Raw genomic sequence first — 13518 nt, 5'->3', positions numbered from 1 at the left:
GTATGCGCAATCCTCGCGACCGGCAATTAGAGCCACTGCAGGGTCAATAAAGTGTCAATATTGTGTCAATTTGCTAAATTACTCCCCAGTCACTGTTTGGGCCATTAAAGCCCAGCTCGGCGGCAGCGATTCCGATTACAAAAGTTCATAAAACAAAATAAAATGCCCGCTCGTTGGTGGTGAGGTCCACGAAAGCCCACCGCCACCAAGAATGGCGAATGTGAAAAGACAACTTAATTTATATATACACGGTTTTCATTCTGCTGCCACAACAATGGCAATGGGCTGCTGCAGCCCATCGAAAAGTGGGTGTCGTTCTACCAATTAAAGGTAACAATGCCCGCATCGATAATAGAAGGGGCAGCTGCGACAATGAGAACAATGAACCTGTGACAATTTTATTGAGTGGTCAGGAGGCGATACAGCAGTCGCAGAAAGGCGCCGTCAACCGGGCACGGCAGTTGGGGTATAGTTTCCCAGTGATTCCCAGCCCAGGCACAAGGCCAAGTGTCAAGCCCAATAAATTTCCTCTACAAATTGTCTTCAATAATGCCAGCGCAGGGCAGTCAGCCGAGAAACAGAGTCGAGAGTGGGGAATCCCCCGGGGAATGGCCAAGAAATTGAAAAGAATCGGGGAAGGAGAGTAGCGGCGGTGGCAAAAGGGATGCCAGTGAATTTACGATGGCTGATAAGTGAAGACAATTCGGCTGGGAAACCGAAAATATCTGTTTAGAAATCGAGAGGGACTTTGGCACTGATGGGGAGGCAGGACTGGCTTATAACTCACAGTTAATTTAAGTTGTTTATGGATTGTTTCCGATTGAGCAATCCACTTTTATCCTGGATCTTTTTTAGCCCAGACACTACGCGCTTACCCCTTATTTTAATTACTAAACTGACAGAAATCTGCTTAAATAATGCAGGGCACTAATTTTGTTTACACTTTTCCAAGTTTCTGGCTTCATATTTTCTTACTGTTTCAAGAACATATAGAGTTACACATCATTTATCATTCTACTTTCCTTCATGCTAATGCGAATCCTATTTGTTGAATCATTTGTAACGTTTATGTACCCCACATTTTTCTCCGTGTAGTGTCCAGTCCGCCGACAACACAACCGCCGCCCACAACCACAACGCTGCGGCGGACAACAACAACCGCGGCGGAAATCGCGCTGGACGGCTACATGAACACGCCCCTGAATGGCATTGGCATTGTGGGCGAAGGACCCACAAATTCGGTGATTGCGTCCGGCAAATGTGAGTAGTGCCCCAATGCAGAGGATGTTGATGTTTGGTGTTGAATGAAAACGTTGCACATTTTGTCTATCTGTTGCAGCGAGCAGTAAATACCTATCGAATCTGAACGAGATTGACAAGTCGAAGCAGAAGCTGACGGGCAGCAGTCCCAAGGGATTCGACTGGTCCAAGGGCAAGAGCAGTGGGAGTCATGGCATCCTAGTGGCCTCCAGTTGGCCCCTCATCCGCGGGATCCTTGCGCTCCTCGCGCTGCTGGCGAGGCACTCTTGTGGTTGAGAATTATGTGCGATTTCATATTAATAAAGTGCCATTACAAAACAGTCGAAATGAAAGGTGTACGAAGTCGATGCATACGATTAGCCATAGCAACAGTGTAATTAATTAAGCGAATTGCAATTTACAAACGTTAACGAAGTCAGGCTTTGGTTTGCCCCCAAACTCCCACTGCAGCCCATTAATATTTGATTACGTTTGGTGCCGAAAACCACAGCATGTTTTTAGGCAAACAAAGCTACTAAATTAATGAACCTCGCACATTTTTGTTTGCAACTCGTTCGGAAGCACTCTTAAATATTTTCTACACATTCGTTTAGTTCACAATTGCTAATCAGTTCACATCTATCGGTGAGGGTATACGAAGAATGTAGCAAAAAGCATTTCAGCGGCGACAAAGCAAACCAAAACACATAAATCCCTGGTTAGTTAGATATAAAATCAATTAATTTACATAAACAAGTGAACAAATATACCCTTCAAATGATGCCAAATTGTTAAAAAGCGAGCACTCACCTGCAAGCAAACTGTAAATAAACGCGTATATGCATGGATAAAGCCCGAATGCAATTGTAAATTATGTACTCGTTATAGGCATTAGAAATGGATGTTCATTTGTACGAGAGTAGGCATCAAACCATTCAAAAACTAGATATTTAACAGGAAAAAGAAAGGCTTAAATACTCTGAACAAAACAGGCACCTAAAATGCATTAATCAAAAACCATTAACCTACATAAGTAAATAAGCAAATATGAATTACGAATATTCACGATTGAAGCGACAACTGTTGATACATAATTTAGTTAGCTGATCAGTTAAGAAGGGTTTACATTTGAGAAATAATCGAGTTGCCATAAAGCCAAATCCAAATATGTAAGTTCTAAACTACTCATACAGAAGTATATATATATATATATTTAAATACCTACATATATCATAGGCCTTAGTTTGTGTTTCTTAGCGATAAGAGTGATAATGTATATTTATTAACTTGCTCCCCGAGTGGAACAAACAGGCACTGCGAAAGAAACAAATAAAATATCTATGTATTTGGGATTGCTTCTTAAATGTAAGAAGGTTTTTATTTTAGGGGTCTAATAATTTAACAATTTTAGATTGATATTTGTTGCAGTGGTTCATACTTTGTGAACTGTACAAATGACTACTACTATTATTCCCAGGTTTATTTTCTAAAAGATGTCAACAGGAATTTAATCTTATGGAGAACAAGCAACCATTTAATGCGTTAATAGTTAGCAGTTTCATTTGATACCGTGTTTGCGCAGCACTTGTGCACATGAAACTGTTATTGAGCCGGACTCAGTTCCTCCTTTTGGCCCTAACCGATTCCCTTGGCCACTGGAATTGCACAAACATGTTATCCTTGGCGAGAAATGTCTGAAGTTGATGCAACAGGAGCATTTGCTTGATGAGAGAAGGAGAAGAAGAAGGAGCACCAAGTGCCTGCCGGAAACGTGATGCTTGCCAGACTCCTACGTGTGTGCAGGATACCAAGGAGCTGTGCCTTCCAGGACTCCAGATTGGTTCGACTATCCAACCCCACTCCCCTAAAGAAAAGTACTGAATGGCTTTAACTTTTCGCTTTAAAGTTTATTATCTAAAGTCTTTGTAACATTATATGTTAATGTCTAGGAACTAATTGGTTATTAAATCTTAAAATATCTTAAATCTTAAAATCAGACCTCCACGGCCCTCCGGTCCATCAGTGTGTCCAGAATCTTGTCCATGTGCTCGCTGCAGTTGGCCAGGCACACATCCGCATACTCGCTGAGGAAGTACATGAAGCTCTCGAGCTGCTCCATCGAGCAGCCGCGGAAGCCATCGTCGCGTCCAATGTTGTCGATGGCCCGGATGATGGAGCGCAGCTTGTGGACATACTGCGGCGTATTGCGGCAGTGCTCCAGCGAGGAGTCGGCCAGATTGGCGGGCTTGGCATAGCCACGAATGCGCTGCTCCACACTGCGAAGTTTGGACTGCTGCTGCTTGAGTGTCTGCATCATTTGTGGCACGGACATGGCAGGTGCGGCGCCAGACGGCGGAGCCTTGGCGAACAGCTCGTCCAGTGGCACTGCCTCGTAGTCCAGGGAGAAGAGGTCCGGCGAGAAGGACAGCCGGCCACTGTTGTTGCCGAAGCTGTCGGACTCGAACTCCGTCTGATCCAGGTCGCTGGTCTTGATCGCCTGGTTGGCACTCAAGCTGCTGTTGGGCCAGGAGTACTTGCTGCGCCCCTCCAGCCCGTTGCTGGCACCCGCCTGTAGACCCACCAGCATGCTGTAGCTGCTCTCGATCGAATACTTCTGGGTGGTGGGCCAGAACTCGGGCACGCTGCTCAACTCGATGTGGTCCACGCCGAAGCGCAGCTCCGACTGCTCGCCGTTGAGGAAGGCGAACAGACGCTCGATCTTCTCGCCGGACATCAGTTTGCCGCTGAAGGGCACGGCGAGATCTCCGCTGGCGAACCAGTAGTGGGAGCAGCCCTTCACACTGGGCGGACGCTCGGGCAGCGACTGGCGGACGGATTCGGACTCGGAGCTTGCAGCTCCGCGACTGAACTTGTGGCCGTCGATGCCAAAGGCCAGGTCACGAGTCTCCCAGCTCTTCTGCGTGAAGATCTCGTAGAGCAGACGCAGGCGTTCCGGGCTGTTCTTGAAGATCTCCAGCGAGACAGTGAAGTCGCCCGAGGTGATCCAGAACATCGAGTGCGCCTTGCTGGTGGGACTCTCATCCTGGGAGTTGTCGATCTCGACTGTCGGGGCATTGGCGAAGAACTCCCGCTCGCTGCACGGTGTGGAGGGTGAGCTGGAGGTGGCGTCCAGGTCGAGCGGATGATCCTCCCGGATTACTTGCATGGCCAGGGAGCTGCGGCGCGGTCGCTCCTGGATGAGAATCGGACTGAAGAGTTGCTGTTGCGCCGGACTGGCAGCGTGGCGTCCCTTAACGGGCGTTGAAAAGCCGGAGGGCTTCGAGTCCGTGCCTCCCACCGAGGATCGGCGTATCGGACTGTTGTCCATGGGATCGTTCGAGCACGTCTCAAAGCCCTGATCCACGAAACTGTCCCGCATGGCCTGCACCAGGGATTGCCTTGGTGTCTGACTGGGAGACTGATCGCTGTCGGCATTCGGCGAGGGCGAGGACATCACGGTGAGGGTGTATGCCGACTTGATCTTCCGGGGCGAGTTCAGGTGGCGCATCAGTGACTTGTCCAGCTCAATGAAGCTTTGCTCGGGCAGTGGAAGTGCAAGTGGGTTCTTCTTTTTGCCTGCCCCCGATAGCGGTGGCTTGTAATCGGAATCGGAGTCCGTGGACGTTATGGCAGTTGCCTCCACAATGGAGTTCTCCTTCTTCCAGGTGAGAGTGCGGCGCATCTTCTTCTTGCGTGGCGGACGCTGGGGCTTGGCGAAGTCAAATTCACCTGACTGCAAGTCATCCTTTGGCGTGTCGGGCTGGGATTCGTCGCTGGTTATCTGTGATAGAAAGTTAAGCCCAGTTAGTTCACATTCTTGCATCCACTTGTTAAAGATATCACTTACCTTGGGCAGAGTAGACAACCCGGATTCGCTTTCCTCAGCCTCGGACTGCTTGCAGCTGGATGCACTGGAGGTGACCTGGCTTAGACTGGGTCGTGGGGCCGGCACTGGCGGTGCCTGGCGCTTGATGCGTCTCGGAGTGACTTGGACGACCGGCTCCTCTACCTCCTTCTTTTCCTCGACTTGCGCCACCTTCCTGGACTCGTTATCTCGCTCCAGTTTGGCTATGGCCTCCTCCAGAAGCCGCTCGACCGCGGACTTCTGGCTCACATCCTCCAGAGCAGCGGTGCTCGGCTCGAGCAGTGGCTGCTCCAGAAGCTCACCCTCCTCGGTGGCTATCTCAATGGTCTGCTGGCCGTTAGACACACTCGTAATGTCGAACTGGACACCATTCTCCGTGCTGAGCCAGCTGTAGAACAGGGTCTCGAGTTGTTCGTTCTGAAAAAACATTTGGTTATCCGCACCGGAGCGCTCCTGCCGAGTGCGTCGGATCTTCTTGGGCGGCGCATAGGCCTCCGTTGGCATGATGGTGCGAATCGCGTCGAGGTTTCGCTTCTGGGACGGCTCTCGGGCATGCTCATCACTCTGACGGTCCAGGCAACGACGGGGTCGTGCCAGTGGAGCTCGGCGCTCCGGACTCGGCTTGAGGATCACAGTCAGTGTGCTCACATGGAGCTCGGAGGTGCTTGTCTCCGCTTTGCTCTCAGTTATCTTGGGGGGAGAGACACCGCCTGGTCGCGGTGGCGATACCGGCTCCAGGATACACTTCGCCTCCAGCTCCTGGGCGAGATGCTTGACACTAGCTTGCCGTTCAGCCACCACCTCGCCGCGGGCCACCTGCTTGTTCACCTTCTCCTTGAGATCCGCGGCATGGGCGTTGAACTTGGGATGCTTGGCTGCCATGTCGCCGATGAACTTGTTGAACAGCAGCGCCTTGTCCTTGACGCTCAGCTCGCGGAAAACCTCCTCGGCCACCAGGCAGGGTCCCTGGACTGGGGACTCTAAGGGCGAGACCAGGCGGCTCTGGGCCTTGACCTCCGGCGACATCTCATTTTGCAGCTGCACATACTGCGGTTCCTCAGTGCGTCGCATTACCTGGCTGATCTTCGAGTTGAACAGCTGGGCCATCTCCTTGACCTTCATGGGCAGCGAGGCGGACGCCTTTCTGGATCCCTGGTAAGCGGAGCGTGGCGTCTCCATCTCCGGCAGCTGTTCGTACTTCTGCTTGAGCTCGCTGATCTTCAGGTGGCCACCTCCAACCTTTGGCTTGGGCGGCGTGACCGGTTCCGTCTGGAGGGACAACTTGGCAATGGTGCTGGCCACCATGCCCGTGGTTGTGGTTGCCTTGGTGGCGCCCAGTGTCTTTGTGGGCGTCACAGGTACCTCTTCGTCGAAGTACTTCATCAGATTCTCGATGCTGGACAGGTCCAGATCGGTAACCTGCACACGGCGCGGACTCGCAAACGAGTTTTGGTGCTCCAGGGCGGTCAGGAAGCGGTCGTCGTCCAGCGAGGAGATTTCGAAGAGCTCCTCCCTGGTCATCGTAGCGCGGAGCAGGCCACAGGCGGTGCTGGCATCTCCAAAGCGGCAGGAGCGACGACGTTCCTCGATCTCGGCGTTCAGCTGCAGCAGCTCGCTGAGATCCTCACTGTTCATGGCCGCGGTGTCCACCACCATCTGGTTGTGCTGGGACGAGCTGTTTGGCGTGGAATTGGTCAGGACCATTTTTGGATTAGTTCGCTGTCTGGTTGTTGACGTTAGACGTTTCAGTTTGTAACTGTGGCTTTCTGGCATTTTGCTAATGGCTTATATACAATGATCAGGTAAAATATGAACGGGGTGCAAACTTTATTGCCCACCCAATACCTCAGATTTTCCTTAATCCACCTATCCAGCGATCAGGTAAGATTAACAGCCACAGCTGTCGGATCGATGGATTTTCCTCGCGCTAACCGTTATTTAATTATTTTCGCGAACCTTTCCGCTATAAATATATCCAGGTGACCTGAAACAACGAAAAACAGGTAGGGAATATTAGGGCTGTGCAATAGATTGCTGACTTGGAAAGGTATGACCACGGAGATTCACTCGAACGACAGCTGACGGAAAGTCCTTAAAATTTAAATTCCAATTATTAGTGCAGCAACTCGGCGAAATCATCTCCCAGCATCATCATCATACTGCAGGCGAAACGAATTTCCTCGGAAAATGCGAATGTTAACAAGACCCAGGCGAATTGCAGCCACAATAAAAATCACACACTGAAAATTCTTCATCTGACTATTGCTAAAATTCGGAGGGAAAAACGAACCGAATGCAGGACCCCAGGGATAAGCACAACTTTGCTTGCAGTTTGCCACAAAGTGACTTTCACACCGACGGAGCAGTAAAATGAAATCAGGAGCTCAGATTTGTGGGGGCTCAGGTGGCAGAATAGAGCTGATGAGGTACACAACTTGAGGATGAGTTCCTTGAAGGGATATACATATCTCCAAACTGCAGCAAACTAACGATTTTTCCTTTAATTCTGTTTTTTTTAGCTTTAGCACAAGGTAATGACTCTAAAGATGAACGCGCTTAAAAAGGAAGGGTATACGTGCGCACACATAACCCTTTTTTATGCTTTATGGAATTGGCTTGGATATATATATAAAGTAAAGCATAAAAAACACTTACTTAGTTAGAGATTTCCATATAGGATTGCGGTATACTTTATATACTACAAGTATACTACACAGCACACATAAGACAGACAAGTTCTTAAGCAAATTACAAATTATTTTTGTAAACTGGAGACCACGGAAAAGCGTGGTTATTTGCGCCAAATAAAATACATTTAGATTCCACAGCTGATAATCGAGCCAATCACCGCGAACCAAGAATCAGCTGCTGCACTCAGCATCAAAGCTCAGTGCATTTTAAACCGTAAGCATACAATCCCAACTTTAGAGCCCCAAATGGGCTATATGAAGATGGACAGAAGAAAATAGATGAGAATGCCCATAACTCATAGTCGAGTTTGGTAAGTAAAGACAAGGAAATACGACAGCATGCTGTTTCGTTACTATTCCGATGCTAACAGCTCAAGGGCCTACCGACCCATCATCTATCACAAATGGATTGCCCCTGTGGCCTGCATTCCATCAAACGTACCTTGCTTGGTGTCTGAATATATGGATATTTATGCCAAAAGGCGCACAACAAACTCATTCAAATAGACAGTAGATGGTCAGCTGGCAAATACCCCAAATGACAAACAAAGCCATCCCCGAAATTCCATTTCCCGCTGAAAAACATTTACAAACATTGTGGTCACCAGCGGCACCAAAACCAGCAGCTAAAATTCAGTGGATGCATTACGATAAACTCATGTGGCTGGCGTTCCAATGCCAACAGGGATGGACATGGACGGACGCAGTGGTTCCACTTGCTAAGTAGCCACCGCTTCTGTCGGCGACACCGGAACGCGAATATTTGGTTTCAGAGTTTGGCCACTCGATTTGCGCGGGGTGTGCAATTTTCGAAAATCTGAACGGGGGTTAATTAGGCACTAGCAGTTCTGTATTGTTGGTAATTATTTCATTGCCGCGAAATCCGTTTACTCGCATAACATGCCCATAATCGTTCCGAATGACGCTGCGCGACTTGTAATTTCATCAGCCCTATCAGTCTGTCAGTTCGTCAGTCTTTCAGTCTGCCAGTCTGTCAGTCTATCAGTCTGTCTGTCTTCCAGTGCGCCACCTTCGCTGGCGAATCAATCAATTCAGCACAGACCCACATACTTGCTGCTCCGCCGAGCTAGAGCACGTGACATGGAAACCCCGAGTGCCGACCGAGACCGCCGAGACCGAAGAGACCGCCGGAATCCGGGGGTCAAGGAACGGACCTCAGCCGAGCGGAGCAACGCCGTGGCGATCAGAGGCGGAGGCGAGTTTGTTGCTGGCTTCCGCCAGCTGCCGGCGACTCACACCACAGCACACCATGCGCAATTCGCAGCTCCGATTGCGTCACTCGGCTTTCCGCGTTCCGCTGGCCAAGCGGTTTATTTTAAAACTAATTATAAGGCAGCCCAAATATAATGCACAGTCGCTTTGAATTACATGAATGAATGAAGCACTGATAAGCCGCTTGTTGGATAGACGGACTGGAGGTCTGTGGGGCTATATCGCAGTAGCTCACACTCAGCATAATGCAGCAGAGTTGGATGAGCGACTGTGGAATTCAGACTGCTAAAGATGTGTTTATCCTATCCATTTTGCTGACTCGGAAAAAGACGATAAGAATAATCTGAAACATACCAAATTAGAAGCGCAGCATATTGATTTAGATGTCTGGAGGCAGCATGAGTATTTCCCATGAGTAGTTTGCGTTCCGAGGCATTCGTTCTTTATCGCAGATTCAATTCAAGCCCCCGTTTCTAGTCCACTTGTGTGCCAAAGCCAAACAGACGGTCGGCCATTCATCGGAAGCCATCGGAGCCACGTTGTTGGGGCAAACCGCTGTTTGACACGCGGCTCACGCGCTATCATCCCGGCAGGTTGTTAATGGCCCATTAATGCGGTTGCCAGGCGAACCCGACCGCTTGCCACGCGCCTTCTAGCCTTCTAGCCTCTGGACCCACGCGGCGTATGAGCGATTTGCGCGACGACCTTCAACAAGTTGCACAGTGCAACAATTTGCGGCTAGCGACTTTGCCCCGGCAATCGGAATCGAAGTCGTATTCAGTCTTGGTTTCTGCGCAGGTTGGGTGTTAATTAGCAAATAAATAAGAGCACGCCGCGTAGCACATACGCACCGTGGACAAGCGAGCAAAATCACCCGTGAGCTCTTCCACAGCGGAAACCTGCAAAAGTTCAGGGTGCACACAAACAGAGTCGAAACATTTTGTATCTTTGAAAAAGGTTTTGCCTCACACACTGTTAAATATTTTCAGTGAAGCGCCCCATTTTGGAAAGCTCTATTTTCACTGTGTAGGCGTGAGTACCCCATTTTTTTCTCCCCGCCTGACAGCGAACATCCTGGAAGGGCATCTACTGCTCACCGATGTCCTGTCTATCACGTGGCACACGTAATTGAAAATTAACTGAGTCCGTGTCGGAAAATCCGCCCGACAGATGCGAACCGCATACGCAATTGCTAAGCATAGAAGTTTATTCACAATACTTGGGTTCCTAATTAAAGCTATACACCGACTTGCAGTCACCGTCTCTGCGTTTCCCCCGTCACCAGTAGGGGCACTGGTCCGCGCTGGTCATGCCAGAGCCAACGTGGCACTGGAACACCTCGGCGAACTGCAGCACCTGGCCGAGGGCGTAGTTGAGCCGCTGGCTGCCGGAGTCGTGGTACTGGTCGCCCTCATCGCCGCAGAAGAAGTGGGCGAACTGGAGGAAGTAGAGCCGCCCGTTGCCCGACCGGGTGAGCCAGTCGCCGCCGTAGGTCTGCAGGGCCAGCCGGGATCCGCTGACGTCCGAGGTGCGCTCGTTCAGCATTACGGCGCTGCTGTTCAGGCAGCCAACCGCCCCGTTGTAGAGCTCCACTTCGCCCAACTGTTCGCTGAAGTTGCGCAGATTACCCCGCGCATCGTAGTCCACCAGGTCCGTGTCCAAGGCGTGCATGATCTCGTGGCCCAGGGTGTTGGCCAGATCGCCGTAGAGCAGCGCTGGCCAGAAGTTGGCGTCGAAGAAGGGACGCTTCACGTAGGAGTACGGCACGAAGATGATGTTGCCCAGGCAGTAGAAGTAGGGCGTGGCATCGATGTTGTCCGGAAACTCGGGCGTGTGCATGTTGAAGCTGTACCAGATGTCGCGCTCCTCCTGGTCCGTGCTGCTTTCCAGATCGGCGACGAGCGTGTAGTAGTACAGCAGGCTGTTCAGGTGGTTCTCGTAGAAGTCGCGACCCACGCTCCACCGCCGGTCGCTGTCCCAGTAGAACTGCTCCGAAACGTTGGGCGGCAGGTTGCCCACGTTGATGCGCATCTGGTGCACCTTTGCCTGCAGCGAGTGCACCAGCTCCTGGCTCAGATTGAAGACGTTGTGCTGCACCCGCTGCTCCAGCTGGCTCTGCAGCTGCTGGAACACGCTGTGGATGACCACCTCGTCCGCGTGTCGCCGCCGGGCGTAGAAACTTCTCTCGTAAACGTAGTTCATCGGCAGGTAAACGGAGCGGCGCATGTGGCGAATGCAGCTCCTTCCCCGGGACCGCTGGCCGGTCCGCCACGTGGCCAGCGGATTGTGCGGCAGCTCCAGCAGGTGGCTGAGGAACCTTGCCAGGCTGTATCGATTGAGCAGAAGTGTATCCGCCGTATTGAGGTACTCTACCAGCCCCTGGATGGCGTCCAAGTCGTCCACCTGGAAGATGTGATCCCCAGCCACCGTTCTGCCCAGCTGCGTCCTCAACGCCTCGTCCCACTGCAGTGCCGGCACCTCCTTCCGAATCTGCTCCAGACTGTAATTCCGGAATGTGTCATCCGTCGAAAGCGGCTTCGCCAGTCGTACCAGGTTCTGCTCCAGACTTTTGAACTGCTCCTGCAGCTGGTGGAGCGGGGGCCAGGAGGAGCCATCCTGACTCAGCGCATCATAGATGTCCTCCGTGAGACTCAGGTTGAGGTGGTGATTGTGCGGCTGCAGGAAGATCATGTGGTGGGTGGCGTTGTACCAACGCACCTCCACTTGGACGAAGTGGCCGTGGTAGCCGTACCGCCCAAGAGCCGCCAGCAGGTGCATCCAGTGCGTGGAGTTCAAGGAGGCGAGCAGTTCGCGGTCCAGTAGCTCGATGTACCGCCGCAGGTCGGGTTTTTCCAGGACGATGCACGACTGGTAATGGGCCAGCACCTTGGCGTACATGGGGTATGCGTACTCCGGGGCACTGGGATTCCTCAGCAGCTGGAGGAACAGGTCCTCGTACTGGCGATTGATCTGCGATTCGCTGATCATCGTGGCTGTGGTGTGGCTTCCGTGCTTCGCACTCCATTTCCCACAGGCGTAGCCGTAGAAGTCCTCGCAGGGATTCTTTTCGCTGTCCACGTAGGACATTAGGGTGTCGATGTGCTGCTCATTGATTGTGGAATTGCACTCGCCGAGGTACGGACAACTCTGTTCAGGATCATTTGCGTTGACCGGCACACTGGAACCGCAGGTGGCACTGCCCAGCAGGAGGAGGGCAGTCCATAGATTTCGCACCATTGCTCCTTGGAATTTCTATTTTGGGGCAATGGTGTATAGCTGATATTTCCGCGCGTTTGTTTCACTTTCACGGCGAGACTCATATGCTGCACCTGTACTGCGGCGCCTTACAAAGTTCTTGTCTCTGGTGCTTAGATACGATCATTTCAAGGTAAAGCTGCTAATTGTATTCTAACCCGACGAGTTTTGCGATTCCGATTTCGAATCCGATTTATCGATGCTTCAGGACGGGTGGTTGCGCGTTTGCCGCTGTCTCAAATTCAACTAAAATCTCGTTTCACGCGGTTTCGATTTTATGTACATATATTCCGTATGCCGAATGCCTTATTCGCATTTAGTGCTCTCTCATCGCCGCCAAACCAAATATTACCCACACTTCCCCACTTGCGGGGTTTCTTCCGACGACTGTGTGCCTGTGCCTGTGCTTGTAGAATTCTTGCAGCTCGGCTCTTTTTGCTTGGTTAGCTTATCAGCTATAGCGATTTAAATACGTATTTTCTTTTCGGCATTTAAGTAGGGGGGTTATCTACAGAGTCTACGACAAGACAGAAAAATCTACAAAGTTCAAACGACGTATACTAATTTATTTTGTTAACTTAATTTTGACACAAAGCTCATTTATCAAAATTATAATATGTGATTTAAGCTGAACATTTCCATGATTCCATGACTTACAATGAAACATTAGCGACAAATGCCAACATCAGCCATTTTGCCCGGCTTATTCCGGCAATATTCTAATCTATCACAAGAAATTAGATTGATTCATTAATGCCGTCAATGAATGCAACACCGTTTAATCAATAGAAGCACATTTTTACAGCAGTAATATTGTAATCTCTGCATAGCATCTAATTGGTTGAACCTATTCAAAGTATACGAAGTCTGAAAGGCGGACGGAATTCGGTTGTGATCCTAATCAATTCGAGTCTATACCTCCGCTAACAAAAAAGAGGCGTAAATTTGTCGCAAAAAATTGTTATCTTTTGGGAAGCTCAAATTTCACGTACATACTAAATAATTTATTACGTTTCTGATTTTTCGAATAGGTACTTAAATCAGCAAGTACTGGTTTTTCGTAAACAAATTACAACGTTGTCAGAATTGAAATTTGTAAGTGTAAAGTTAAAAATACATTCAAATGGGTTTGAACCGGTACCGGCTTAACCGATTTGGTACATGAATTAACCATTTTGTTTATTTCCGTTCCGTTTCAGTTACACATAGTGAACCGGTTAATTTCGGTTACAGATT

The 13518-nt window shown here is 50.1% G+C and overlaps 3 protein-coding genes across 3 annotated transcripts in view; 1 reads left to right on the top strand and 2 right to left on the bottom strand.

The window, feature by feature from the left end:
* LOC122623494 (neurotrimin) overlaps positions 1 to 2530 on the top strand; it is a 30877-nt gene extending 28347 nt beyond the window's left edge. The window contains exons 8-9 of the mRNA XM_043802693.1: positions 1096 to 1260; positions 1340 to 2530. Of these exons, the coding sequence (XP_043658628.1) occupies positions 1096 to 1260; positions 1340 to 1536 (362 nt within the window). The 3' untranslated portion in view covers positions 1537 to 2530. The remainder of the gene's footprint in view (positions 1 to 1095; positions 1261 to 1339) is intronic.
* A 687-nt stretch (positions 2531 to 3217) lies between these two features.
* LOC122618596 lies at positions 3218 to 7918 on the bottom strand. Its single transcript, XM_043795164.1, has 3 exons — positions 7760 to 7918; positions 5087 to 7088; positions 3218 to 5020 (listed from the first exon to the last, which is right to left on the bottom strand). Exons 2-3 carry the CDS (start codon positions 6875 to 6877, stop codon positions 3233 to 3235), a joined length of 3579 nt encoding a protein of 1192 aa, XP_043651099.1. The 5' UTR covers positions 6878 to 7088; positions 7760 to 7918; the 3' UTR covers positions 3218 to 3232.
* A 2357-nt stretch (positions 7919 to 10275) lies between these two features.
* LOC122625852 (endothelin-converting enzyme 2-like) lies at positions 10276 to 12741 on the bottom strand. Its single transcript, XM_043805884.1, has one exon. It carries the CDS (start codon positions 12262 to 12264, stop codon positions 10306 to 10308), a length of 1959 nt encoding a protein of 652 aa, XP_043661819.1. The 5' UTR covers positions 12265 to 12741; the 3' UTR covers positions 10276 to 10305.
* Positions 12742 to 13518: the final 777 nt, after the last annotated feature.

This window comes from Drosophila teissieri, chromosome 2L (genome assembly GCF_016746235.2).
Source record: "Drosophila teissieri strain GT53w chromosome 2L, Prin_Dtei_1.1, whole genome shotgun sequence".
Taxonomy (NCBI): domain Eukaryota; kingdom Metazoa; phylum Arthropoda; class Insecta; order Diptera; family Drosophilidae; genus Drosophila; species Drosophila teissieri.
Note: the sequence above shows the minus strand (reverse complement) of the source record. Positions and strands in the feature narration are given on the sequence as shown.

Coding starts and splice junctions, on each gene's coding strand:
- LOC122618596 (XM_043795164.1), bottom strand. CDS start 6,877: ATGCCAGAAAGCCACAGTTACAAACTGAAACGTCTAACGTCAACAACC. Junction 5,021..5,086: donor GGTTGTCTACTCTGCCCAAG/GTAAGTGATATC, acceptor TTTCTATCACAG/ATAACCAGCGACGAATCCCA.
- LOC122625852 (XM_043805884.1), bottom strand. CDS start 12,264: ATGGTGCGAAATCTATGGACTGCCCTCCTCCTGCTGGGCAGTGCCACC.